The 27,678-nt window shown below is 46.2% G+C and overlaps 1 protein-coding gene across 3 annotated transcripts; it reads right to left on the bottom strand.

Annotated features, from left to right (window-relative positions):
- Positions 1-1,325: 1,325 nt before the first annotated feature.
- SEMA4F (ssemaphorin 4F) lies at positions 1,326-27,595 on the bottom strand. 3 transcript variants are annotated; one of them, XM_026482078.4, is made up of 14 exons: positions 27,300-27,594; positions 24,929-25,080; positions 24,206-24,265; positions 23,875-23,973; positions 19,090-19,183; positions 10,185-10,304; positions 9,935-10,086; positions 9,111-9,289; positions 8,748-8,895; positions 8,401-8,623; positions 8,151-8,260; positions 7,880-8,040; positions 3,920-3,978; positions 1,326-3,671 (listed from the first exon to the last, which is right to left on the bottom strand). In XM_026482078.4, the coding sequence occupies exons 1-14, from the start codon at positions 27,442-27,444 to the stop codon at positions 3,061-3,063; spliced, it is 2,313 nt and encodes a 770-aa protein (XP_026337863.1). In that variant the 5' UTR covers positions 27,445-27,594; the 3' UTR covers positions 1,326-3,060. The 3 variants fall into 3 exon arrangements, with proteins under 3 accessions (XP_026337863.1, XP_026337877.1, XP_044247909.1); XM_026482092.4 differs by lacking the exon at positions 23,875-23,973; XM_044391974.3 differs by lacking the exons at positions 9,935-10,086; positions 10,185-10,304; positions 19,090-19,183; positions 23,875-23,973 and having other exon boundaries at positions 27,300-27,595.
- Positions 27,596-27,678: the final 83 nt, after the last annotated feature.

The following is a 27,678-nucleotide window of genomic DNA, read 5'->3' as shown; positions in this document are numbered from 1 at the left end:
TCTGCATTTAAAAACAACTGCAGAACTATGTTTTGTTATTTTTATTGCTAGTTTCTCCTTCAGTTGGTAAAGATGATTTTTTAAAAATTCCAGTCCTGCCTCTGCTACAACCAAAAAGGCCAGTCTTATCCCCAGACCCCTGCAACACAATCCGTGTGCAGTTGACCAAGAACAGTCAGTGGTAGCCATGACTGCCCCCCTCTGACAGGGACATAGTAGCCAGGAGGGTCAGGACCCAGCAGATATGGAAAGAATCCTTTTCCTGCCATCCCTGAGCCACCAGTGAACTTGCAGTCCTGCTGGGGAAAGGGAGGGTGCCTGAGAAAGGAAGTGAGTCAGCCTCCTGCTGGGTTAGGGCCAGCAGTGTGCTGGAGCTCACCTGGCTTGTATGAGTCAACTGCAAGCATCCTCTCTGGCTCTTTCGGTAAGGCCATGTGGGTAGCAGCAGACCACTGGTTAGGGGCAAGCCGAGAATCACAATTTATGGACTAGGGGCCAGAGCCAAAAACAGAGGAGAATTTAAGAGTGAGGGCCAGAAAGTGTGCCATCTTTGGAATCAGGGGATAAACACAAACACAAGGCCCAACCCTCCCCCTCCCCGTGGCTGCTTTAACGTGTGAAGCCAGGCAGATCTCTAGTTGCCAGAATCCTCACAACTCTCCCTGCAGGAACCCTGCACCCTTCTCTAGCTCCCCTATCCACAGACAGACCCTCTCCGTCCTCACACACCTTCACAGGTAAAAAATCATGCCATCAGTTATTCACTATTTCTTTGGGATTGGCTTTATGTTCCTGTGCGATCACTCACTTTGGGGCCGTGAACTTCACACCAACCAAGAGGTGGCTGTTTTCCCTTCATGCCTATCTCCCTCTTCCTCATTTTTTCCCTTGTCTCATTTTCCTCCAACCAGGCCAAATGCCCCAAATCCACTCTGATCTGGTCCCTTTCCTCCTCTAGGAGACCCCAGGCCCCTCTGACATTTCCTCACCTCTCTTCCTCCCCCAAAATGGAACAAACCCATAACCTTAAGAGAACAAAGTAAAGATAAACACAAGAATACAAGACTTCCTCCATTCTCATATAGGACTAAGAAGGTCACTAAGCTCAGGCATGTCACAGGATCATAGAAACCACAGGCCCGGCCTCCCAAAACCTGGACACCAGCAGCTAAGATCTGGCCAGAGATGACCCAGAACAGGATATCTGCGTGAGGCAATGATCCTCCCACGGAATGGGGCTTACAGGGACTGCATGTGTCACGGTTATCATACGGTTCGGCTTTAGGATTATGGCATCATAGGTCAATTTTTACAATAACAACATCTATGGTATAGATAGTGTTTATTGTTTACATGTTTTCCCATTAAATCCTTGCAGCAACCTTGAGGTAGGTATTACTATCCCCACTTCACAGATGAGTAAACCAATGTTCCTGCATTAGATTACTTGCTGAAAATCATACACGTATTAGTGGCAAAGCCACTGGTAATTCCAAAACCAAGGGGACTCTTTTGAATAGTTCACAGGTTGCTGCCAAGGAAAATAGAGCTGAAAACTTCAACTGGGAAGGGCTGGATCATTCACTGGAGTTCAAGGGGGTCCCTTACCAGGGATGAACGAGGCACATACACAGGCCAAGACCAGAACTGAGCAGGAGAAGCCTAGAGCATCCAGGAGCTGTGAAGCAGGAAGATGTCTTTGTTTGGTAGGAGTTGATAGTATCTTCAAATATACACAGAGCCCAGCTTCCAGGGACCAGAGAAACAAGAGGGCATCCAGCGGCTTCAAGTCCTGGGGCTGACCACAGGGAAGGGACGGTGGGGCAGGAAGAACTGCTGCTGAGTGGCACTCCCTCAGCTTGACCACTGGGTGGCGACCTCGAGGCACAGTCCTTTAACTTCGTTAAGGCCTTGAGAAGCTGATGAAAGCCATACCCACCCACCCCACCCCCCATAAAAATACAGACTCACATGTACAGACAACATTTTGCATACGATTTCAGGGAGTCTGTGGACCCCAGGTGGAGAACTTTTGACTTAGGGCAAGGGTGTCAACCTGAGTAAACGCAATACAAACCTATTTTTATGCAACTTCTATTTCCTATGACTGTTTCCCTTTTGTTGTCCCTTAATACTTAGAACGTTGTAAAGTTTTTTAACGGCAGCCAAAGGAGGTTCAGCCTATACTCCAGCCAGAGAAAAAACAGCTGTGTGTGGCAGTGGTGGCAGCCGGGAGGCAAAAATAAAGAGAATGATGGGGTCATGTGTACTGCTGTCCCTCCCACCCAAAAGGTCACTTTGGGAGTTTTTCCTCTACTCAAGAGAAGGGCTGTGGGAGGTGATGGGGATGGGTTGGTGGTTTGTTTCCTTCTAGAAAGGAAAGCCATTCCTTCACTGGCTACAGGGTCTGAAGTTCTGCAGGCAAGGTCTCGTTCCCACCTTCCCCCATCTGACCCCGCAGGAGTACACCTGAGCACTGGCCCAGTCATGCATGCACGTGTGGCCAGGCCTCCCCCAAACACCTGCGTACTGACACACACTCTTTCATGGAAGGACAACTGGGTTGGAGGGCATCTCAGGGCTGAGATTTCACGTTGCAACATGGGGATCATGCACTCCCCACAGAGAATCCGATAAACTAAGAGAATGAACAAAAGGACTTAATGCACACTAGCCCCCCACCATCTCTAGCACTCTCCCTTCCGGCCAGGGCTCACCAGAAGGCAAAGTCAGAGCGATGTCCTGTTCCCCATCCCCAAACTAATGGGCCCAAGATAAGGGGCCAAGGCTGAAGGGGTCGCAGCGGTTCAGAGGGCAGAGGTGGGAAAAGTCCTGATTCACTGGAGACAGCAGCTCTGATCTCTCATGGGAATCAGAAGACCAAGCACAGGCTTGGCCCCAAGTCTAGCCAGGCCTGGAGAGGGCAGACATGGAAGTCTAGGTGATGACCCAAAGACCAAAGAGAACTCAGAGCCCATGACTGTATTCCAGGACCAGTACCCCCAGCATCTCGATGGTCATCCCCCTCCAGCGGTCACCCGTGCACTAGTAGTCACTTGCTTAGATGGACGTTTCATCACATGTGGCTAGAGGAGCCCCAGTAAGCCGAATGTGGGCTGGGCTCGGGCAAGGATCAAGCAGGAAGGGTGGAGGGAAGCCACCAAAGCCACTGCCCCTCTTGGCTAGGGCCAGGGGCAGCCGCTCATCTTCAGGAGAAGGAGAGGGAGGGTCCTGGCTGTAGCTCGTGGTCCCAGACGGTGGAGCCCCTAGGTCCAAGCCCACCTTGTCTCTAGCCAGAAGTTCCCTCTGTCGCCGTCGCTGCTGACGCCGACCAATCAGGAGGAGAGTCAGGGATGCTGCAAGAACCCCCAGGAGAAAGCCGGCCAGTCCAGCCCCTACTGTGTGGGCCTGACTTGGGGGACCCCGCTGGCTGCCCCACACCAAGCTGTAAGCAGCTACCACACGAGCCGCCCCCCCCTCCTGACACTCGCAGGCATAAGCACCCATGGCGCCTGGGGTTACCACCACCTCTAGCCCGTCCCGCCGGGGGGTAAGTGCAGTCACTCCACCGGGCTGGTGCCACACACAGGATGCCCATGCTGAACTTGGGGAACATGGCAAGACCACATGTGCTGCTGTAGCCACGGGAACTTCAAACACTACTGGGCGTTCTGCAGAGGGAGAGCAAAGACAACGAATGGTGGTAATGCTACCAGCTGGGATGTAATGCAGCGAACTGTGGCATGGTATCAGACACAAGAAGGGGCCATGGGAACAAAGATAAAAAGGGGATTCCCAAAGACAGTAAGACCATGGGTCACTGGCTGCCATATCTTCCAATTTTTAAAGTGGATCCCCAATAGACAGTGTTCTAGCCCCTTTCACCCACTCCACCCACATTCCCCTAAACCATACAGACCTCCAGGCTCTTTGGGACACAAAGAAGAGACATCTGCTGACTCTATGTCTTGGACCAGCCTGTATAGAAGAGAATATTTGGTAAATCCAGTGTCAACATCCTCTTCTACTATCCTCGGTACCAGTAACGTAATGGGATCACAGCTCCCATCATCTCATAAATCACTCCTGAAATGATCACTCAACATTCTCTTAATCAATAAAATTTCCCCCAATACCCTTTTTACTCCTCATGACACTGGCCATGATAAATTCTACACATATTTCCAGCAGACCACAGAGAATTAAATTTGCAGATCTGTTGGAAAGGTGTTTGGAGGGTGCTTCCAATGTTCCAAGAAATGTTATCTGGGTATCCACAACAAGATTTCTCTGGGGGAAAAAAAAAACCATAAAAACTACAGTTAACATTTTTTCTATTAAGACAGAAAACTTCTTTTCTATAAAAGTTAAGCAAAATTCTACGAGGGTCAGGGAGATGACTTTTTTTTAACATATAATGTATTGTTTGTTTCAGGCGTAAAGGTCTGTGATTCATCAATCTTACACAATACACAGTGCTCCCCACAACACCCCAATGTTCATCACCCAGCCACCCCATCCCTCCCACCCCCCTCCACTCCAGCAACCCTCAGTTTGTTTCCTGAGATGAGGAGTCTCTTACGGTTTGTCTCCCTCTCTGGTTTCTCCTTGTTTCATTTTTTCCTCTCTTCCCCTGGGAGATGACTTTTTGTTTCATAAAAGCTGCTCATCTCTATGTAGGAACTTTCTGTCTCCAACACCTGTTGATGTCTATTAGCCTCTAATGGATCTGTTTCAAACAACACAATCCTGGTACTTCCAGGATATGCATGGATTGTGCCTGACACAGGGACAGCAGGACAGACTGCCCACTCTGAACTCCCTGTCACCACTCCCCAGAGGGAGACCTCCACCGAGCAATCTGTGGAGATCAAGTTCTATCTGAACACACAAAAGCCTCAACCAAAGATAGACTCCATTTGAGTGTTAACTCCTTGCACATGAATCAAGGCCCCTGAAATGAGCTCCAAGACTGGTAAGAATACATTACAGTCTTCTGAGTAAAACCACAGTCACTTGGTCTGGCTGAGAGTGGGGAACATGGGAAGCCATATGTGCAGCTATAGGCACAGGAACTCCACAGTCTGTTTTCCTCGCTTGCATGAATTGAGGTGCAGAGAAGTATGGACATGGTGGGGCTCCTGGGTGGCGCAGCTGGTGGAGCATCTGACTCTTGATACTGGCTGAGGTCATGATCTCAGACTCCTGGGATAGAGCCCCACCCACCTCGCCTCAGGCTCTTCACTCAACCGGGAGTCTGTTTCTCTCCTCCTCCCTCTGCCTTGGCGCCCTTACCCCTCACATGCGCTCTTGCTCTCTCTCTCTCAAATAAACAAATAAATAAATCTTAATAAAAAAAAAAAAGTACCCACTTGGTAATGTCTTGTATTACAAAGAAATATACTAGCATATACACATACCCACACACCCCAACCCATATGTCTTAAGGGGACCCTGAGGCTCAAGTACACAGGATACCCAAGAACAATGAAATTCTTACTTTAATGGCTATTAAAACAATAAAGCCTTGCCTTGTCTTCGACATTTAAAAGTTCTCTCAAGAGAAACTACCAGATTAAAGCTCTTAATGAAAAACTGATTCCTAAAACAAGTACTTTTACTTCTAAAATATTGGTAACCTTATGGTTCAGTAATATGTAAAAATGTACTGTAAATTAACTGGGCTTCAAAATAGGAAATCTCAAAGTCAGTTTGAAAAAAATACTTTCCAAGCAATCGAATAAAAATGTTTCATTAAAGGGAATCTCACATAAAACGTAAAAGACTTCAGAAACACACCAATCAATTTCATTTGATGGACACAATTTGGATCCTAACTTAAGCAACTATCTTGAAGTCTACCCACTGAGATCACTGGAACACTGATTAGATGTCTCATGACATTAAGTTAATGGTATAATAGTGATAATATGGTTTTGTTTTATTTTTAATTCTATCTGTGCTAAAGATATATACTGCAAGATTTATGGATAAAGTGATACAATGTTTGAGATTTGCTATAAAATAACTGGGAGTAAGTGAGGGTATTGGTGAAGCAAGAGTGGCCAGGAGTTGATAGTTGTGAAGCTGAGCAATAGATGATATGAATTCACTGTATTTATTCTACTTTTGAATGTTTGAAATTCCTTATAATAAAATGTTTTTCAACAGAGTCCTTATCTTGGGGGGGGAATGCCTGGGCAGCTCAGTCGGTTAAGTGCTGACTTCAGCTCAGGTCATGATCCAAGGGACCTGGGATCGAGCCCCATGGCAGGCTCTACACTCAGTAGGGAGTCTGCTTGTCCTTCTGCCTCTCCTTCCATTCGTGCTTTCTCTCTCTCTCTCTCTCTCAAATAATAAATTAAATCTTTTTAAAAATTTAAAAAGAAAAAAAAGAGAGAGAGTCCTTACCTGGTAGAGATACATATTGAAATATTTCAGATGAATATGATGTCAGGGATTTGCTTCAATGTGACATACAATTTTAAGCTAGCTGCTGAGGGGAAAAGAGATGGTCGGATCCCCCAGTGGTCAAAAGGAGACCAACTAAGAGGTTGCCAGAGTAATCCGGTCAAGAAGTGGTGACAGTTTGGACTAGGGAGATAGCAGCAGAGAAAGGGGGGAGTGGCTGTGGACTGCAGACATGACGGATGGAGCTTGAGTCAGTACAAACTGCACGACAGCACAGGAAGTTCTGGCTGGGATGGAGGTTCCTTTTGTGCAATGATGAAAACCACAGGAAGAGCATGTGAAGGAAAGAGGAAACCACGGTGCATGCTAAGACCTGCTAAGCTTGAGTTGCTTGTGATGCCTTCCAAGGGAATATCAGGTAGGCGGTGAGAGAGGGAATCCCACAGCTCAACTAAAGACACATCAGTGGTGGTCAGCGGCACTCAGTGTCGAAGAGAATGGGAATGAGATCACTTAGAGAGTGTGTGGAAGTGTAAAGAGAGGACTGAACCCTGAGGAATACCGACATTCAGAAGTGGAACGGAAAAGGAATCAGTAAAGGAGACAGACCGGTGGGGGAGGGAGGAAATCCAGGAGAACGCGGAGTCATAGAAGGAAAGAGGCTCGAGTACCGCAAGGAAGTAAGAAACGAGCAATCAACAGTGCAAACACTTCTGAGAGCTCTTGTGTGTGGCAACCTGGAGCTCAGTCACCCGGTCAGGGCAGGTCCAGCACAGAGGCAAGGACAGTGATGAGGCAGCGCCAGATGTACAGACACACGAGTCAGTATGGACTGACAGATGGACACACAAGTGACACCAACAGAATACACACACAGAGGCAGGGCAGCATTAACAGATGAGAAACCCTTTTTTTTTAAGTAGTTCCACATGGGGGGAGCCTGGGTGGCTCAACTAGTTAAGCTTCCAACTCTTGATTTTGGCTCAGGTCATCATCTCAGGGTTGGAAGATCCAGCCCCGCGTCGGCCCTGCACTGAGCATGGAGCCTGTTTGGGATTCCCTCTCTCTCTCTCAACCTGTCCTTCTGCACCCCCGCCCTTTGCCTCCCACTTGCACTCTCTCTCAATAAAATAAAAAATAAAATAAAATAAAATAAAATAAAATAAAATAAAATAAAATAAAATAAAATAAAAAAAATAAAATAAAATAAAATAAAATAAATAAAATAAAATAAAATAAAATAAAAAATAAAATAAAATAAAATAAAATAATAAAATAAAATAAAATAAAATAAAATAAAAATAAAGTAGGCTCCATGCCCAACATGGGGCCTGAACTCATGACCCTGAGATCAAGAGTCGTAGGCTCTACCAACTGAGGAGCCAGGTGCCCCCACAGATGAGAAACAGACATAAACATGTGGATTGCCCTGGGACACCAGGCAAGAGACCAGCGCAGCAACACTCACCCGCCATGCTCCCCAGCATGGGCCACACACGTATCCAGCCGGAAGCTCCAGGCACAGACGGGGTCTTGGGCCAGAATGCACTCTGAGCAGCTCTGGAGACGGCCACAGTTGGTTGTGTTCACTTGTGTCACCTCAGTACGGGAGCCCACCAGGAGCCAGTTCTACAGGAGAGTGAGGAAGAAGAATATGCTGGATCTCCCAGACCTCAGGGTAGTAACTGGCTCTGGACTCAGATGTTCCCCCACCAGACTCCCCAAAATCTATAACTCACTTGAAACAATTTCATACTCTCAACTGGCTGTGGCTCTGGGAACAAGGCCAGATCCTCCAGGACACTGAGCTGGGCTCCAATCCGCACTGCTCGGTGGAGGTGTCCGTCGTCTAGGAAGCAGACAAGTGGCAAGACATAATGATAGAAGTGTACCCGTGCCTGGGGACTCTGACACCTGTACGTAGGGGAGCCGCTCTGTGACAGGAGCATGTGTACACAGATGGGCAACTCGCTTGACTATTAAACATACCTGTCCCCAGGTAGAGCACATCGTACTCTTTCCCTGAGAGGCTGGTCACCCTGTGGGCCACAACTCTGAGATAGGCTGTATCCGTAGTGACAAGCAGGGGATGGTCATCTGTTGGAAACACTGGCCTGTCCATGAGGGGGTGGTCCCGGATGAAGGTGAGCACACGATCAGGCAGCGAGAGCGATGAGCCAAACTGCTGGAGCTTCATGTTGTTGGTGATGCACTAGAGGAAACACAGGATGGGTGACAGTTTCCCAGGAGCCGGGAAGAGTCCGTGATGCTTAGTTGGGCCCTTCCTCTCCTGCGGCAATGCAGGCGTGAAGTGAAGAGATGCCCCACCCCCTCACCTCTCCAGGTCTGGGCTGGGGTACATCGTTGTCCATGACAGGCAGTCCCCTGTTGCAGTCATGTTTCAGGTCTCTGAAGGGACCATTCAGCACTGTCCGAATGTCTTGTGGTCGGAAGGCACAGACAGCAGAGATGGCCGCCCCCTCCCTGTAACAGTCACAGGTTGGAACCAGATATTTGGAGGGAACTAGGGAGCAGCAACTCATTCCCATCAAATGAGAGGACCCATGAGAAATGCCAAGGGAGCCATGCAGCCCACTCCAGGAAGAGCCCAGCCCCTCTGGAGCAGACAGCACTGGCACTGCACCCATCCCCCACATATCTCCCACCCAATAACTCTCCCCCACGCCAGGCCCCCTCACCACTGGGAGGAAAAAATGCCATAAAAGATGGGGGTCTCCGATCCATGCTCAGGTCGGAGAATGGCCACATCGTGCAGAACACTGGAGGCCCGGCCATGCTCAGGCCCTGGACATAGCAGGTCAGCCTTCAGAAATGTCGTCCATCGGTGCTGGAGAGTCTTCCGGCCTCCAAGGTCCCCCTGGGGTGACAAGCGCATAGGAAGTTCTCTTTAGAAGACCAACATTGTGGGAGGCATGTGGACACCAATATAGGTTTCCCTGTCTTCAGGGCGAACACAGACAGACGGGAAGACAGATGCAAGAAACGCAAGGATGGAGATACAGAGTACTGCAGGGGCTAAGGAGGTCCGGGGCTGGTCGGGGTCACAGTAACCATGATGGTGACTGAGTTCATTGCGTACTTACAAAATACTGCCCTACATGCTTTCCATAAGTCACCTCATTAAGTCCTCAAAACGACCCTTCTAGCTAGAGGTCACTAATATCCTCATCTTACAGAGGAGGTTCAAAGATGCTAAAGAACCTGCCTAGAGTCACAGAGGCAGGAACTGGTGGAGCCGGGACTTGAACCCAGGACTAGCTCTCAACAGTTCCGGCCTTTGACCTCTCCACTAGTCCACCTCCTGGGGACAGTGTGTCATAAGGGTAATTATGGGAGTGAAAGGCCAGAGCCCTTTCCGCACATTCTCCAAGCTCCCAGAAAAAAGTTAAGGCAGAGGGGAAAAGGAGAGAGAGGAGAGATGCAAAGACGGAGGCCCAGAGAGGAAAAGACAGGACAGGCAGAGCAGAAGAGGATAGACAGACAGTTGGGACAGTGGTCTCACCGCACAAACACGGGCCACCCGTGGGACCTTAATGCGCTCATATGAGTCAAATGCTCGGGAAGTCTCCGTAAAGAAGAAGTAGATCTCATCATCTCCGTCTTCATCCCCCCACTCGGCTGGGCTCAAGGCCACGGCTGCAGCAAAGGCTGGGGCTGGGGAGACCAGTGGCCTCAGATACAACAGACACAGCCTGGGGCCACCCGGCCTCAGCCAGCCCTGTCCCCCAGAGCACCCGTCCCCCTCTCCCCACCGTTAAGCCAGGATGGCAAGGTCTCTGTCCGAATCCAGTCCTCGGCGCGACCCACAGCCCGGGAGATAATTGGCTCCGTCCCCAGGTAGTTTTTCACAGTAGCCGCATAGAGGACGCCCCCTGCAGGGCGACAGGGAGGAGATGGGCTGTCAGAGACGACTGAGGGAAGCAGAGGGGGTTGCAGGCAGAGCAGGGGATGAAGCGGGGGCAGGAACCCTCAAGAGCTGAGTGCCTACTGCACAGCACGCACTGCCAAGCACCTGACAGGCAGCATCTCACAATCAACATAGACACAAAGTACTCCAGGGTAGAAAAGGCCACCCATGTTAAGGGAAAACTGTCCACATGCTAACATGCAGGAAGAAAGAATAAGGGCTACCCTTGTGAAAATCGGGGGTTTTTTTTGTTTTGTTTTGTTTTGTTTTTGTCTATTGGCTTGTTTGCTGTTGTCATCGTTGTTTTCAGGCCGCCTCTATTCCCTACTGTACTGATGATACTGTGACTCTCCAGGAAGGGGGCCTGCTTTGCAGCATGCCCCGGTCTCACTTCCACTCTCTCACTCTGGTACATGTCTGAGGGAACGGGTGCTCTTTCTTTCTGATTGGGGGCGGACACTGCTCTAGAACAAGTCACAGCTTTAGAATATACCAGCCTCAACTGGGGAATTGATCAAAACACAGATTCCTGGGCCCCGGGCCCAGCAACTCTCCCCCAGCAGAGTTAGGGGATGGCCCAAGAACTAAGTTTTCAAACAAGCAGAGTTACTGCATGTGGGTAATTCAGGACCTCACTTTGAGGAACACCAGCCTGAGGGATTAAGGAATCCTTCACAGGCAGCCAGAAGAAGCAAATGAGGAGTCAGATCCTCCCTCCTGCTACAGTGCAGGGGCAGAGGTGCTGTAGGGATGGTGGGACTGGAGAAGAGAGAAATCACAGACACTCGGCAGGAAGAGGAGGTATGGCTCTGTGGGAGGAATCTAAGACAACTACAGCCACCCTGTAACACAAACAAGGGCTCAGAAACAACTAGTAGAAAATTTCTCAGGGGTACTAGAAGGTCATGAGCCCCCTGGAGTGGTTTTGAGTATCCCAGGAACTCTGGAGAGAACAGAGTGGCATTCCTTCACCACCTACTACGTCAGAGCCACTGTGCCACGTGCTAATAAGCACATCACTGCCTCCAAGAGCCCCCATTTGAGTCTGGAAGACAAACATGTGCTCAGATACCAGGAGACATGGACTAACAGATGTGTGGGGGAGCACAGAGGAGAACCCAGCCACATCTAACCAGGGGAAACAGCATCCAAGAGGTGACATCTAGCTGGGTCTGAAGAAGGAGCAATTTGCCAGGGGGCTGGACTTCAGGGAGGAAGACAAGCAGCTGGAGAAGAGAGGAGCCATGTGGGGGGATGTGAGGGGCTCCCTGTGGCAGCAGTTCTGGGGGGGACAGGGGCTGCTGGGCTAGTGAGCACAAATGGAGCTGGAGGGGAAAAGATGGACACCCAACTGTGAAGAGTCTGCTCTGCTGTGTCAGGGAATGTAGACTTTATCCTACAGATAAGAGTAAAACTGCAGATTTTCTTGAGGAAGAGACTGTCATGATCAGTTTGGGGTTTTAAGAAGATAACGCTAGTTATAAGGCCATTCATACAATTCAGGCAAGAGTGGAGGGCCGGAACTAAGGTAGCAGCAGAGGGAATAAAAGGGCTGGGGAAAAAAAGGAAGGAAGGAAGGAAAGAAGGAACGAAGGAAGGGAGGAAAAAGTAAAAATTAGAAGGTTGGATTAGGGGGATATTTCTGAGGCAGAATCAATTAACGAGATTTGAAAATCAACTGAATATGAGATGTGAAAGAATGGAACAAAATAATGTCTTTAACATCTCCAGCTTATAAGATGGGTGACAGCAGAGGGTGATACTATGAGCAAAGCCAAAAATGGTAGGAGAAAGCCCATAAGAAGGCAGTTGGGACTCCAGATGTGGAAAGTGCTAAGGTTGAAGTCCCTTCAGAACATTGGTTGGAGACACTGGAAGGCAATCAGACAGAAGGGCCCAGGTAACAGGGCCAGTCAGGCAACTTGGGAGTCAGGCTTAAGCCACACCATGAATGTGATAGCCAGAGAGAAAGAGGAAGTGAGAAAAAAGGTCCCTGGGAATACCACCATTTAAAGGGAGAGGCAATTGAAAACAACTAGGAAAATCAAGCCAGAGAGGCTAGAGAAGCAAGAGAGACTAGTGTGCTGGAAGGTGGTGCAAGGGAGGCCCAGCAAGAGCCATGCAGACTCATGCACCTTGAAGGAAGCAGTTGAGTAGGGCCACTTTGGGGGAAGCACAACCATCCTGGGGTCACAAATGCTTGAGCAAAGTTGCTTGTCTCAGGTACTGGAAAAATAACCACTATTTTTAAAAAATACTTCATACAAAGCAAAAAAGGGTCAGAAAGCTTCTGAGGGCAGCAGCAGAGGGTTAGAAATACCCTTGTGGGGTGGGGAGGAGAGACTATTCTATTCCTGGAGATTGTGAAAAGAATCCAAGTGTTCTGGAGCTCAGAAGGCCTGGCTTTGGACCCTAAATACTTATAAGTAGTATGATCTTGGGCAAATTAGCTTCAGGTACCTCAAACATAGAATGGAGATAATACCACCCTCCACTCAGAGCTGTGCTGAGGGTTAAATGCCATACAAACATAGAGCCCACGTAGGGCCTGGAGCATGGCTGCCATTCAATGCATGTGAGTTGAGGCTCCTTATGAAACCCCAGGGACCACAGGCTTGAGTTGTTGCCAGAAGGTAGGGGGAGGCGTGCGCTATAAAATGTCACTCCATTCCCTCCCAGAGTACTTAAGGAAGGAGAAAACCATGTTGAGGGCATAGTCTGACAGCACGTGGGGCAGCAAATGAGCCAACCCTCTGTACTTCCGGGGGGGGGGGGGGGGAGTTGATACAGAAGCCAGAGTTACAGTGAAAAATCTCCCTATGAGCATTGTACACAAAACACTAAAACCAAAACCCGGCAGTTGTGTCATGGACACCCTGAGAATGGAGAGAGATCTGTGGAGAAGACAGTTACAAATATTTAGGAGCATGACTTGGTGGGCGGCGGGGGGGGGGGGGGGGGGTGGCGTGCAACAAACTAGTATTTTGTAAGGACCCAGCAATAGATGGAAGTAACATGTCCCAGAAGTTTCTAAGGGACCAATGGGGGCAGTCAGCAACTCTGGAGCCTAGAATTGCTGAAGAGAACACTCACTCGGAGTGAAAGAGCAGAAGGTCACTGACACTAAGGGACAGCAGGAGGGGTCAGACACTTTGGGGGGGAAGTAGCAGGGTTCCAGGTATTCCAGGAATATCAAGGGGCTTGCCACACACACACACACACACACACACACACACACATTCACACAGGCCCCAAGGAGAAGGAACAGAAGCCATCAAGGTCACGATTTCAGGAGGACAAGGGATCACCACATGTCCTAGATTCTCCAGGACAGTCTCAATTTCAAATATTATGTTGCATTGCTCAAATAATAAAATACCCTGTATGTGCAATCGTTGGCAAGTTAGTACTGAATGGATCAATTCAGTAAACATTAAAACACGCATTAGCTATTGGCAAAAGATGACGTGCAAAAGAGAATGATGCCCACAGTGCGAATTCGGTGAGCAAGCTGGTTAGAAAAAAAAGAAAAACACCAGGTATGATATAATCCATTTAAAAAAAAACAAAACGTATATGTCTGCAGACATAGGAAGGACTGGAAGGAGCTACAACTCTACAGTGTTAATGACACATTTCTGACTAACGGAATTACAATGATTTTTATTTTCTCCTTTCTACTTTCTTGTACTCACTGAATGTTTGTTGTAGTTACCATCTTTTACTTTTATAACCCCTCAAATTAAGATATTTTTCATTTTGGAAATACTGGGGTGGGGGGAGACTGAAAGACACAAAAGATGAAGAGTCACAACCAAAGAAAAATCACAATTATGTATGGAAATAGTTCTCTCCTCGCCCAAGTGTAAAGGCTGTGACATAGGCTTCGCGGGTGCGTTAGCAACCCAACACTGACAGCCTCGCATGCGCCATGGCAGTGAGTACTTCACTCCACCCTGGGGTTTTAATTTTTCACTTTGGTATCAAAATGGTCACTTCAAAAGAAGATTTATAATAGGAATAATCACTCACTAGCTTTAAAAAAAGGGGGGAGATTTTAAACGCCCTGGCCTTCCACCCTCCACTCCCTTTTCTTCACACAGTCAGAGCTCTGTAGGATAGATAGCTCCTAGCCTAATATTCTCCATTTCCTTATCTAAGGATTAGGCCAGCTGGATACTTTTTTAAAATATATATAACAGCCTATGATGAGAACATAATTAGATAGTTGGAGATGCAGTGTTTATTCTACCTTTTCCTCCGTTGGTTACACAAGATTTCTAACTGTCTTGTTTCAGTGTGTGAATGCTAGTCTTGGCGAAAACACTCCCGAATTTAAGAGGTAGGCTTGACCCCAAAATGCCAGCAGCACCCAGTACATCTGGAATATTTTCAGTGCTTCTTGGCAGATGCAGTAATCGCAAGATGCAATGAGATCAAACAGAGATGATAAAACACAGGCTAGATTCCCGAAGAGAAAGAACAAATACTCCCTCCTTCTGCTCTTCTCGATAAAAGCCCTATTTGTTATAGGATGTTGGTAGGAAGAACCAAGGATGACCGACTGCTGTTTCCAGCTGGGGTACTTGGGAGGGTAACAGCACTGTGCACTCAGAGGAGGGGACACTGGTGGGGGAGCAGGTTTGGGGAAGGTAAATGAGGATGAGCTTGGTTTGGGACATGTTGATTTTGTGATTTCTGTGGGACATCTATGTGGAGATGCCTGGAAGGCAGCTAGATATGTGGTCTGTAGCTCCAGATAATGTCTGGGAGGCATCAGAATGCAGTGGAAACAAATCTGTGAGGCTGGTGGAGACCACAACTACAACCATAGAATGAGAAGAGAACAGGACCTTGAGAGGGGGTCCAAGGAACACCAACCTTGAAAGGATGAGTGGAAGACAAAGACCATCTAAAGGAGACAGAAGGAACTGCCAGTGTTCTTAGGCTAACATGAACATTATTGTCAAAATATCTGCATTTTTCCAAATTGGAATAGTGCAAAAAGAGACACCGAGAAAATTTTGTTAATTTTATCTAAATGCAGTATGAATAAATGTCATATTTGAAGACAAGATTTCTGAGGATTTTTCCTAATGAAGTACCAATAAACAAATGGAAAGTTGTTCAACATCACCAATGGAGATGCAAGCAAAAATATATAAAATTGGGCTCTGGAGGGGGTGGTCACTATATGTTTATTAACTGTATTACTTGGGACTGAAAAGGGTGCAATGAAAGGGGTCCTCTCATCAATGCTGACAAGACTAACTGGAGGGCAATTTGGCCAAATCCACCAAGTACCATAAAAACCTTTACACCCTTTGGCCCAGCAATTGTACTTTGTGGGTTGACTAATACGCAATTAATTAGATTCATGTAAGGGATTTACATAAAAATCTATGTGAAGGGATTTCTTCTGCAGCATTATTGATAAAAGCAATAATTTATTTTACATTTTGAATGTATAATTATATGGCAATAGACTGCTACATTCAAGTCATGGAAGAGAATGTAATCACTAAAAATCATGTTTTTAATAATTAATTCTATGAGAAAATGTTCAGTATACAATATTAAGTGAAATATGCACGATAATTCCAATGTATTACAAATATACACAGAGACAGACACAGTAGAAGAAAATACTCGAAAATAGTAATAGTGGCTACCTGGTGATGACTGAATTACAATTAGTTTTTCATTTCCTTCATTCTATATTTCTATATTTTCTCAATTATCCATAATGCACACTGTAATTTTTATAATTTAAAACAAGAAATGCTCCTGTTAATACATTCTAATAATATTTTCATTACTAAAAGCTCTTCTTTTCATTTCAAAATACCTCTATTGCCCTTAAGGACATTTTTACAGATCCTAACTGGGAATTTAAGTTCTAGTTCTTCCATAACGTCACAATTTTCTATACTGCTATTTTCAAAACAAAGGGTCAGCAGAGCATAATAGATCAACATTGAAAGCTCCAACTGAATACTGGCACTTAAGTCAAGTTTAAAGAAATTTAAATTATAGCCCTATAAATTACGAACTTCAGAGGAAAATACAGAATATTGGTATTGTCTGTGATTTGGATCAAAGACAGAAAGACACATGGAGAAGCTCTCCATTCTAAATAGTTAGAAAGTGACTTCTGATCATTTCCATCAATTATCAGATGAAAGGTAATCTGAATTTTATTATCTGGAAAAAAAAGAATTGAGAAACCCTTTTGAAAAATGGCTTTCCTTTTTGAAAACGTTCTTTGTCATAAAATGATCTTATTTTTGAAATTTGTGTTCTTAAACCACATGCTAATGTGAATTCACTAACTGAATGGAACACAGAGAGATTACATGCAGAAGGCTGAGTATAAACATCACTGCTTGAAACAAAGAAAGGATGCTAATTGATTACCTTAGATTGCTGTAATTGAGAAGTCATTTTGTTGATAAAAAATCATGTAGAATCAAGAGACAACTGCTAAAACTGATAAATCTTTCTTAATGACCCAATGACTGGCTCAGAGTTTTGCCAAAGATGCTTGATAAAAAGCCAAGAAAACTATTCACTAAACTGTTTTATGTAAACATATATGACTATAAACAAGGTCTCATCAATTTCAATTGCAAATGAATGATAAAAATGACAAACCTTGTATAAACTAATGTTCATTTTCAAAAACTTTTTGTTTTATAACTTTTCAGAAAAGTCATTAACTGTATGACTAAGAGTGATTTAATTTGTATAGCTAGCTTTTAAGACTTTTCCTATAAAGCCATGAGTAAGAAAAAAAAATTTCACCGTTAGATCTTGTGTCCCAATTTTTGTTTTTCATAAAATGTAGTCCAAAAGAATGGGTAAAAATTAATTTTATGATAATGAACAGCAAAAGTCAATGAAGAAAGAAAAAGCAGTACGATGAATGCTGCTGAGTCAACTGATTAGCTAATTGGGAAAAATTAATTTAGATCTCCATCTCATGCCATTCATTAAAGTAAGTTCCACACAGATCAAAGAGTTACACATTTGGGGGAAAAATCTGTAAGAAGAAAAATTTTTATCTGCTCTCTAACTGAAGAAGGATTTAGCTTAAAAACAAAAGGAAAAGATATAGATTAGAACACATATCCCACCTGATAATTGGCCCAAGAATATGAGGAGATTTACCAAAGAAGAAATAAAAATAAGTACTAAAATATGAAAAATGTTTAACTTCACGAATATTCAAAAAATACAAATTAAAACAAGGTGCCATTTTTTAGCCTCAAATTAGCAAAGATTTTTCAAAATGACAACGATACTATTCTAGTGAAATTTATGTGAGAAAAAAGCAAAACACTCTCATTCCTACTGATTTAGGGTGTAAATTGGGACACTCTTTCTAAAAACTCAATTAGCAACAAATAATGAGCCATAAAATGTTCACACCCTTTGATATAGTAATCCATTTCCAGGAATCTTGAGACAATCTAAAATGAGGATAAACACTTATGCACAAAAATGTTCATTACAGTGTTATGGGTACTAGCAAAAACTTTGAGGTAAATTAAATAAACCTGGAAATCAAATAAACTTATATAAATGACTTGGGACTGCTTAATTAAATTATGGTATGCTCACAGGATGGGTAGCATCCTATTATTAAAAATTTTCTTCACAAAAAAATTTTAAATTGGGGGTGCCTGGGTGGCTCAGTCTAAGCATCTGCCTTTGGCTCAGGTCATGATCTCAGGGTCCTGGGACCAAGCCCGGCATCAGACTCTTCTCTATCTCTCTCCTCCTCTGTCCCTCCCCACTGCTCATTCTCGCTCTCAAATAAATAAATAAAATCTTTTTTAAAAATTTCAAATTGTATAGAAATGCCTATGATAAAAAGTTACATAAAACAATTCAAAATTAAATACATGCCACACAAACAATTCACTTTGTGGCTGCTGAAGGATTATGAAGTCATTCTCCAGAAAAGATTTAGGCATCAACTGTGATTGAACCACTGCACACTTGAACTGTATACAGCTTGGTCAAAGGAAATAAGAGCAGGAATGTATTTAACAGTCATTAATGATTACTGATTCCTCTGAGCAACCGGCCAGCAAAGGACCGGCCAGCAAAATTTATATGCATGAGTGCATATGGAAGTACACACACATTTATTTACAAAGCTAGAAAGAAACATCCCCACAACATTGGCAGTGATTTTCTGATACTCTAGAACTGTGCAAAGATGGTAGATACTAGCCACTCAAATTCCTTCCTCCAGTCAAATTAATCACATTGTCCAAGGACTCAAGAGCCACGTGTAGCTAGTGGCTATCGTTTTAGACAGCACAGACATAGAACATTTCTATTGTCCCACAAAGTGCTTTTGGACAGTGCTATTCTACAAGATTTCTTATGTTCTTTTTCATACTTTTTCCAAATGTATTACAATATGCATTGTAGTAGATTCCTCTTAAAAACGAGGGCAGGAAGGGGAGCACCATGAGAAAAGAAAAAGGGGTTAACAGAGCAAACACTCACACTAGAGGTGCAGAGGATACGTACTCTAGAGAAAACCCAGGGGAAGAATCTGGGAAAAAGCAGGAGGACACAGGCACCGTGGGAAGAACAGGAAAGGCTAGAAAGAGACATGGGAATAATAGACATTGCAAGGAAAGGAAAGAAAGGACACAGAAATTCCAACAGCAGGGGTGGGGAAGGAGGCAATTACAGCAAGGAGCCACAGGTTCTGGGCTCTCCCCACTCACCAGCCATTACAGCTGCTGACCGCTGAGCTGGCTCAAAAGGACATTTCCCCCGGCCATTCTCAAGTCTTTCAACCTGCTGGAAACTGGACACATCCTATAGACCAGAAGGGGGCAATTGTTTTAGGGTCATGGAGAGGCTGCTCACGGTGAGAATTACAAAGATGGTCAGATGAAGGAAGAGCCCAATTTCCATTCATCTCCCATTCATCCGCTACCATCCCCATAACTCCCAGTCTGCTGTTCCCAATTCCCCCACCCGTTCTGGCATTTCCCATCTCTGCCATCCCTCTTTTCACCAGTGTATTCCTCTTCCCTCCATTCCCCTAATACCAACACCCACATGCCCTGCTGAAGGAACCCCATGGATGGCCCGAGAAGACACTAAGAGGCTAAGAGGCAGATCTTTCCTCTGAAATGCTAGGGTTTGCAACTGGCTGGGGACTATGTGACAGGACAAGGATGACGAAGGGAAGAAAGCAGGCCTCCTGAGGGCTGGAGCTCTTAGGAAGGGTAAAGAAGAGTACAGGCTGATATAAGATCATCTGAAGCCCAGAGCCTTAGAGAGAAGGGCTGTCTTCCCCTACTCCTACCTCAAGGATAAAGGACAGGACCAGAGTCAAGGATACATAGAAAGGGGGAAGGGAATCTGCAAAGTTAGCAAAGATCTGAAACTCAAGTCAGAATTTGAGGATTTGGCAAGTAACTGCCTTCTTCATTCAGGGACTACAGCAGGCCTGAACTGGACAGGAGGCGAGAGATGTAGGAGTCCACCAGGGCCAGCCAGAAGTTACCTTACCTGAGCATCCGGCACTAAGACAGCCTTCAAGATAACATCTAAAAATGGAAACCAGGGATGACTTCAGCCAGAGACTGGCAGGGAAGTTAACTGTGGCTGGTTAGGAATCAAAGTTATGGCACGGAAGAGCCAGACACAAAACCTCTAGTTCACTAGGGGGGGCATATGGTGTTGCTGGAGCCTAACTACTTTGCTGGTGGTTGAAGTAGCCACATAGATATATATCCCCTGAGTATAAGTACGCTACGGGCCCATTCTGACCGCTCATCTATTTGCTATAGTGGGCAAATAAGGTTTTGTTTTACTGAGAGCGCCTTGAACACGACCTATTAAAATCAGATGTGATCTGAGGTCCCCAAAAAGGGAACACTGAGTCAAGAGAGTCTTCTGGAATGAGGGGTCCCACAAGGGCACAAGCATCTCACCTGTGTGGCCATGGGAGCAGCCTGGCCTGAGAAAAGAGATGGATGATAGCTCAGTGAGACACTACCAAGATGTCTCGGCACTTTGGACAAAGGGAGATACATGCTGCGGTGGCTCTTCTTACCTCTCACCAAAATTACAGCAGTAACCGCCTCTTCTCCATATTGCCTAGACTTGCCCACAATTTACTCTGCATATCCGCCACAGATTAATATTCTTACAGTATCAGTCACTGCCTTGATAAATTTTTGAGCAAGAGAGTGACAAAATGGCTCACCATTGCCTAGAATACAAAGCCATTAGCCCAAATTACTTCCTTTCTAATACTGCTCGAAATGAACACTTTCTTCCAACCAGACCTGGATCAAGACTTGTTACTCCCAGAAAACAAATCATGCTTTCCCACCCCTGTGCCTAAGACCACTCCCTTACGTTTCACCAAGGATTCCTTTTCTCAGTGCTCATCCTCCTAATCTGTATATGCAGCATCTGATATTTTTTACTCACTCTCTCCTTCAAATAGTCTGTCTTGATTCTCTTAAAAGTCTACCATCCTCCTCCTACCTAACTGTTGCTTCTCTGTCTCCTTTGGTTGCTTCTATTTTCCTTTCTAGCCCCTAACCATGTAAGGATCTATCCTTAGTCCTTGTCACATATACTTCAATGACCTCACTCATTCTTACATTTCCAGTTAGGCTTTCTAACTGGAAATTATTGGAATTATTCCCCAAATTCTCTGAAATTCGGATGCCTTCTAATCTCTGGTGTGTCTACACTTGGCAGCTGGACTTCCTCACAAAGACAGCCTATCAGCCCCTTAAAACTCAGTATGTCAAAACAAGTCCTCATCCAGTTTCCCCAAACGGCATCACTGTATTATGTAGGTTTATAATTTTTAAGCAAATGAGGCTCCTATTAACTAGATAGGTTATGATTACTGTCTTGTCAAAGTGACATTTAATTAGGGTCTGAAAGGGGTAAGACCATTCCCTTGAGTCTCCGTCTGAATGCTGAGATTCCTCATTGTATCACCAGTTGTCGTAAAGGCAAGTCCCTCCAGCTGAAAGACAGAGCTAGGCAGGAAGGCTCTCACTGAGCTGTAGGGTTGGAATCCATCCTTTGGCTTTGGCCAAAAAGAGTACAAGACAGACAAAGGACCTTCCCAAAGTGGTTAGGGGGAAAAAAAGAAAAGAAATGATGGTCCCTGTCACATGAAACAGGACAAATGTCACAAGACACTGAAACCATGTAAGGTCTTCTGTGCTGCAGGCTAGACTAGAAGAACAGGGTAGTGGGGCAGAACCAGACACAGCTGGATTTAAATCTTGGCTCTACCTCTGCCAGCTACATAATATTAGACATGGTACCCAACCTTTTGGAACTTCCATTCCCTTGCTTGTAAAATGGATATAAATAATAGCTAAATATCAGTGTGGTGCTAAGAACTAAACTCCATCTTGAATGTAAAGTCCCTAGTACCATGCCTAGGACAGAGTACATTTTCAACTGAATGGGAAGTCTTGTCATTGCTATTGTTACGTCTAGCATTTTTCTCTGTTAACTGCTAGAATTCCCTCAACAAAGCAAACTAAAATATTTCCCTCCAATATCCAATGAGCTGTCACTGAATGGCAGCACTCCATACTGTTAGAGCTGGTACGTCCAGTGCCTGAATTGCCTTTTGTAAGAACGTTCGTTTCTCTGAGCAATCAACTCTGAGTGAGTTGTTGTGTCTGGATCAGCTAGTCAAAGCTCTCACATAATAGTTATACATGGTCTCAAAATCATCAGTCTGGGACATGAGAGGTCCAACGCTAAGGATAAGGCAAGAACTTGCTTAAGCAGACAGGAGTTGCCAGGTAGCAGGATCAAACAGTAAAGGCACAAGAGCATTGAAGAAGTCTAGAGGGCAGCCTTAGTATATGGCTTGAAGAGTTAACACAGCTGACTTTGGGGGCAGGGGGCTATGCCCTATATTCTCCTACAAACAAGCCTTGACCAAAAGATGGTTCTTCATTTCACACACCCGCTAGATAGGAGAGTTCAGAGAAGGAGCTAAAAGTCATGGGAGTGCAAAGGCAGACCCCTCTCTTCACTCTGGTTACTGATTTTTCTCAGGAATGGATAGAAATAGAATCCTGACAGGATGTACACAACATTTTATGTCTGTAGAATATAACACCCATTAGGTTCCCTCAGTGAGCCACGGAAGAATAGAAGGCTCTAGGAGACTAACTAGAAGTGATCATGTTGAGCCATGGCACCGGGATTCACACCCATGGGTTTCCCAAGTGTGTGCAAACTGGAAAAAGACCTATATGGCAATGGTAGTTCTACCACTATTTTCCGAGCTTTGTGAGAACTGTAAGGAAACCATACCCTCAACATCACCTGATGGGATATAGAGATTTTCAACACCACCCCAAACTAGAAACCTTCCCAAGATGAGGAAGCTATCCACACCCTGGTGGTGAGTCTTTCATCCACATTACAAAAAACACTCAACAAAAACCCAACTAACCTCAGGGGCAGCCCAGAGAGACTGACTGGGGCAATCAAGCACATACAATTACAGCATTCAAAGCCAGAGATATGAGGATGGTCTTCAACAAGGAGGGGTTCGGACATATACACTGATGAGATCCAGGTGACAAGGAGTACTACAGTTTGCAGAAGGGTCAAGTCAAAATCTACGGTTAAGGATCAGAACCAGGAAAGGGAGTCATTGCACTCCTTCTATTGCTCCTTGGAGCAGAAAGGGAAGCCACTGAATACAAAGAACATGGGAGGCTTTTGACTCATCCTAGATTCTTGACACAATTGTGTGCTGGCAGAGGACCAGTGACTGACTTTTGAATAACTGATGGGAAAAGCTAAGGGTTCAAAAACATTAAGACCTTCCTGAGATGCCACTGGTCCCATTAACTCCAGAAGCCATGACTAGCCTAGAGATGATCAGGGATATACATGTCTCAAGTCTGCCTGAGTGTGAGGGTGGAGATGCCCAGCGCTCCAGCAGCAATGAACAGGACCTCGGGGAAAAGGTGACTAATAGAGTGGCCACTTTGAAGGCAAGATCCAAGTACTACATTAGTGGGCAGTGACCTCAGGAGCCATGAGAGCAGAGGGTCACAGCCCACACAGAATGAAGCTGGCAGTAGAGGTGGGAGAAGGGGGTGAGAAACGGTCACATGCCATGGGAGGAAGACACGGGCATGGATTGTGCTGATTAAGAAATGGACCTAGGCTGCCTGGACAAAGCATACACAGAGCAAAGGAAACAAGAATTACTGGCCTCTAAAGTCTCTCCTGGATTTATCATCCTCTGGGCCTAGCTAGCATCCCTAATCCCCTTTACCATCCCTCTTCTCTCTTTAGACTCAGTATACCTCACCTTCTACCTCCTTCCCCTTCCCTCTCCTACCCCCCTTCTGTGGCAGACATAGGCTCCACCCTGTGAGGACATCCCTCACCCCTGTGTGTATCATGCACAAGTGTTGCCTTAAGCATGCTCCCATCACAGTCACTCACAGAAGACCTTTCCCATCCTCCCACCCGTCACTCACAATAACCCCGCACTTCGGATCAAAAGCGAAGGTGCCACAAGTGAGGAGGTGAGAGGCATTGGCAATGGCGAGAATCTGGACAAAATTGTGACATTCGTCCTGGGGGTCAGAGATGATTAGAGAGAATCAGAAGCAGCAGGTACAAGGAGAGGTAGGGTAGTGTCAGGACAGTTAGATGCAGCTCTGGGATTAGAGATGACAGGTGATGACATGGTGTTAGAGCCCCTGCCTGGGCCCACTGGGATGGGAGCACTGCAGGGGACAGACACGGAGTCAGGGCTGGAACTAGGTCTTAATTGACACTCAGGACAGGGACAAGATTCACACCTACCTCCTTCTTGCCTTTCTTCCTACAGTTCTGTCTGTGGGCCTCAGGCACCGTCCAGTCAATCTGAGAAAAGAAGAGTAATTGTTTCTCCCACATTCTCCCCAAATTCCTCTCAAGTCAGGGTAGGTAAAACAGTTCCACAATGTCCATCAATTTGACAACTGCAGAGCCCCGCACCCCCACCCCGACCACCACCACCACCACGGATGAGAGCACTGTTTTTCAAACTGGAGGTCTCCAGCCATTAATGAGTAATGAAATCAATTGCTTTTATTTTTAATGAAATAGGATTTATCAGAATGTATCACATATAGGAGAAAAGATATTGTTTCAAGAAAGGGATCTTTCAATACACACTACCTGTCCTGGGTCAAAATGTATCAAATATTTCTTACTAAGGGGTGGTCAATAAAGGTGAAAAGCTATTGTCCTAAAGAAATGTGATTCTAATGATTCCTCTGCCCACTGTGACCTGAAACCTGGTCACTGTGGCCTCCTCCCCATCATAAACCTCCCTCATAGCCTTCCCAGTCACATGACCACCCCCATCACCCTTAGTGAAGATAATGAATATTCTTCCTATGCTCATTTTCACGAATACTCCCCCTCCTACCACCACCAGTTACATATTTGGTTATTATGAACACCCCACCACCACCAATCCCATAAAACTATGTATCTGATCACATGCTCTGGGTCTGGATCCTCCCCAGTTTCATCTCTCACCCTTCGGGGTCTCTCCCCTGAGAAGGGGAGGGATAAAGCAAAGATGGTGTCCCGGGCGCCGACATAAAGCATATGGGAAGCAGGATCCACGAGGAGGACAGAGTAATTGTATGTCTGAGGGACGGTGAACCGGGTGAGATAGGAGTCAGCCTCTGGCAAGAAGAGAGGGTGAGAGGAGACAGTAATATCAGCCATTGCTTCATAAGGGTTGGGGCCACAAAGGCAAAACCCAGGGGCTCAATTTCTGTTCTCTTCCAAGTACTATTTATTTAGCAGCCATGAGGGAGAAAAACAGAGCTTTGACAGGCCAACCATCTAACCTCCCCAAAGAGATAGAACTGATGAGGCCAGAATATTTAGCAGATAATGGAGTCAACTATGCTTTTTATGTAAAAATAAAACACTTCATTAAAATAACAGCATAAATATTAAGTCTGTAATTTCTATTCATAGCAACATGATACGTAATTTGAAAATACTTATAGAAGGTACAAGTACTTTCCTCTCTAATTTTTTTTTAATCACTACTTATTAACTTCTTTTTACTTAGAAGGAAAACAATTCACTCTTTTCACCAACACTTTAGGAGACTATCACCTGTCTTTCCCACTGCTCTTGTCCTCCCCAACCCCACCCCATTTCCACCCAAAGAGGTAAAGAGTAGGCAAGAGTATATGTTTTCCAAATGGATCAGCCCGAGTTTAAATGTGGCTCTTTCACTTACCAGTTGTATGATCTTGAGTAAGTTACTTGCCCTGAGCATCACTTTTCTCATCTGTAAACGCCAACAACGAGGCTTGTTGACAGAATTAAATGTGATAACATATGTGGAAGCAACTGACATGTACTACATGTTTCAAAATGGCTCCTTTCTTTCTTACTTAGGCATGTGTTCCATTTGGGCCAAACCTAAACTTCATATCATCATTCAAAACTCTACTTAAAGATTATGACAAATAAGTTAGCATGAATTTACCTTCTTAGCTCACTCTAGGGCCCCTATTCCAGCACCAACATGGCTCTGCTCCACCCGCTTCATCTGCTCAGCCACCCTCAAGACAGACAGAACGGCTCCAAGCCATTCATTCCTAGTTGTGCTGATCCATGGGGCCCCACCCACCCCATCCTCGCACACCCAAACTCATGTCTGTGCTGTACCTGCCTCTTCTCTCATGCTCATTATAAGCCCTGTTCACCCAACCTCCCTTTGTATCCTCAGCTCTGTTTCACCTTGCTATCTAGACTTCTGTGCATTTCTAGTTATCAACCCAGCCAGGCAACCTCAATTCTATTTTGTGGCTATTGCTCCCGCACAAACAAACCCCAGTCTCTGACCACAACTTTGTCTTCTGGATTCATAGCAACCCTATATGTCACTAGGCTGACGTTTAGACTCCACACTATTACCCACTTGTGAGGTTTTGCCAACAGGTTATCCTCTCAGCTTCACTGGTTCTGTCTGCACAAGGTGCTGACACTCATTGCCCACTGAGAAGAAAACAAGGTCAGTGGCCATGCTCACGCCCACCTCAGAAAGACCCATTAAAGTGTGAATCACTCCAATGACCATTTTTAACCTTGTGGCATCCCCTGGCTTCTTCCTCATCTTTTGAAAGGACCAAATCTCCTTCCTCCCTTTTTTTTTTCTTCTGAAGATTTTAGAAATCATTTAAACAGATTTTTAAATCAACTCACTGAACGGTTTCCCAACACTCAATGTAGCGAACGGGTAGAGAGAGCAGGGAATGCTGAGGAGTTACGAGGGTTACGGTGGATCATGGATCAGAGAACAGGAGTTGTGTCAGAGCTGCGAGAGGCCTGGGAAGTGAAGGTTAGGGAGAGGAGGGCTACCAGCAGGGCAAAAAGCTTGCAGGGAGGTATAAAGGATGATAAGGGAATGGATTTGAGAAGTGGGCAGATGGAAATGCTGAGCTGGAGAAGGATGGGTAGCTGGAGTAGAATGAAAGACCAATGAGCTGGAAGAAGAAAGGGCGTCAAGCTGGCGTGAGGGACACAGGTGTATATCTGGGAAGACGGAATAAGGGAGAAGGAACTCCGAAATGGACGACCTCAGGAAACCCCCATCCCCTGCCTGGGCCTCAGTGTCCGCGTCTGCTCGGTGAGGGGCTCAACCGCGGTTCCGCGAGTAAAGGGCCGCGGGAGCCGCCTGGGCGTGTCTTGGGAGCAGCACCGCGTGCGGGGTCCCGCCCTGGTCCTTGCGGGGCGTGGGCGGCGCGGGACGCCCGGCGCTGCGCGGAAGGGCCCCAGAGCGCTTGCCCGGGTCCGTACGTAGGGCAGGTGGGTGCGGGCACCTGCAGGCGGGGCCTGGGCGCGGCGCGAAGGGCTGAGGGCGAGAGCGCCCACGCCTTACCGGAGATAGGAAGCGAGGTCCTGGGCACCGAGCGGGGGACGCGGCCGGATACCGGGCTGCTCAGCACCGCCAGAAGCAGCAGCGGGAAGGGCGAGGCCGGAGGCGGCTGGGAGCCCGAGAGGGGCGGCGTGGCAGAAGCCAGCATCTTTGGCTCCGCCTGGCCGCTGGGTGGGGTGCGCCCTGCCACCTCAGCTCAGAGCCGCCGCGCCGCCGGCCTCGGCCTCGGCCCCGCTCGGTTCTCCTCGGTCCGGTTCGGCCTGCGTCGGCCAGACGAGAACGCAACCCGGCTCCGCCCCTTCAAGAAAGAACTAATGGTCGGGCCGATTTCCTTCTCCAGCCAATCGGAGTTGGGAGGAGGCGGAGCTAAGGAACGAAGCGG

This window comes from Ursus arctos, unplaced genomic scaffold, assembly GCF_023065955.2.
Source record: "Ursus arctos isolate Adak ecotype North America unplaced genomic scaffold, UrsArc2.0 scaffold_8, whole genome shotgun sequence".
Classification (NCBI taxonomy): domain Eukaryota; kingdom Metazoa; phylum Chordata; class Mammalia; order Carnivora; family Ursidae; genus Ursus; species Ursus arctos.
Note: the sequence above shows the minus strand (reverse complement) of the source record. Positions and strands in the feature narration are given on the sequence as shown.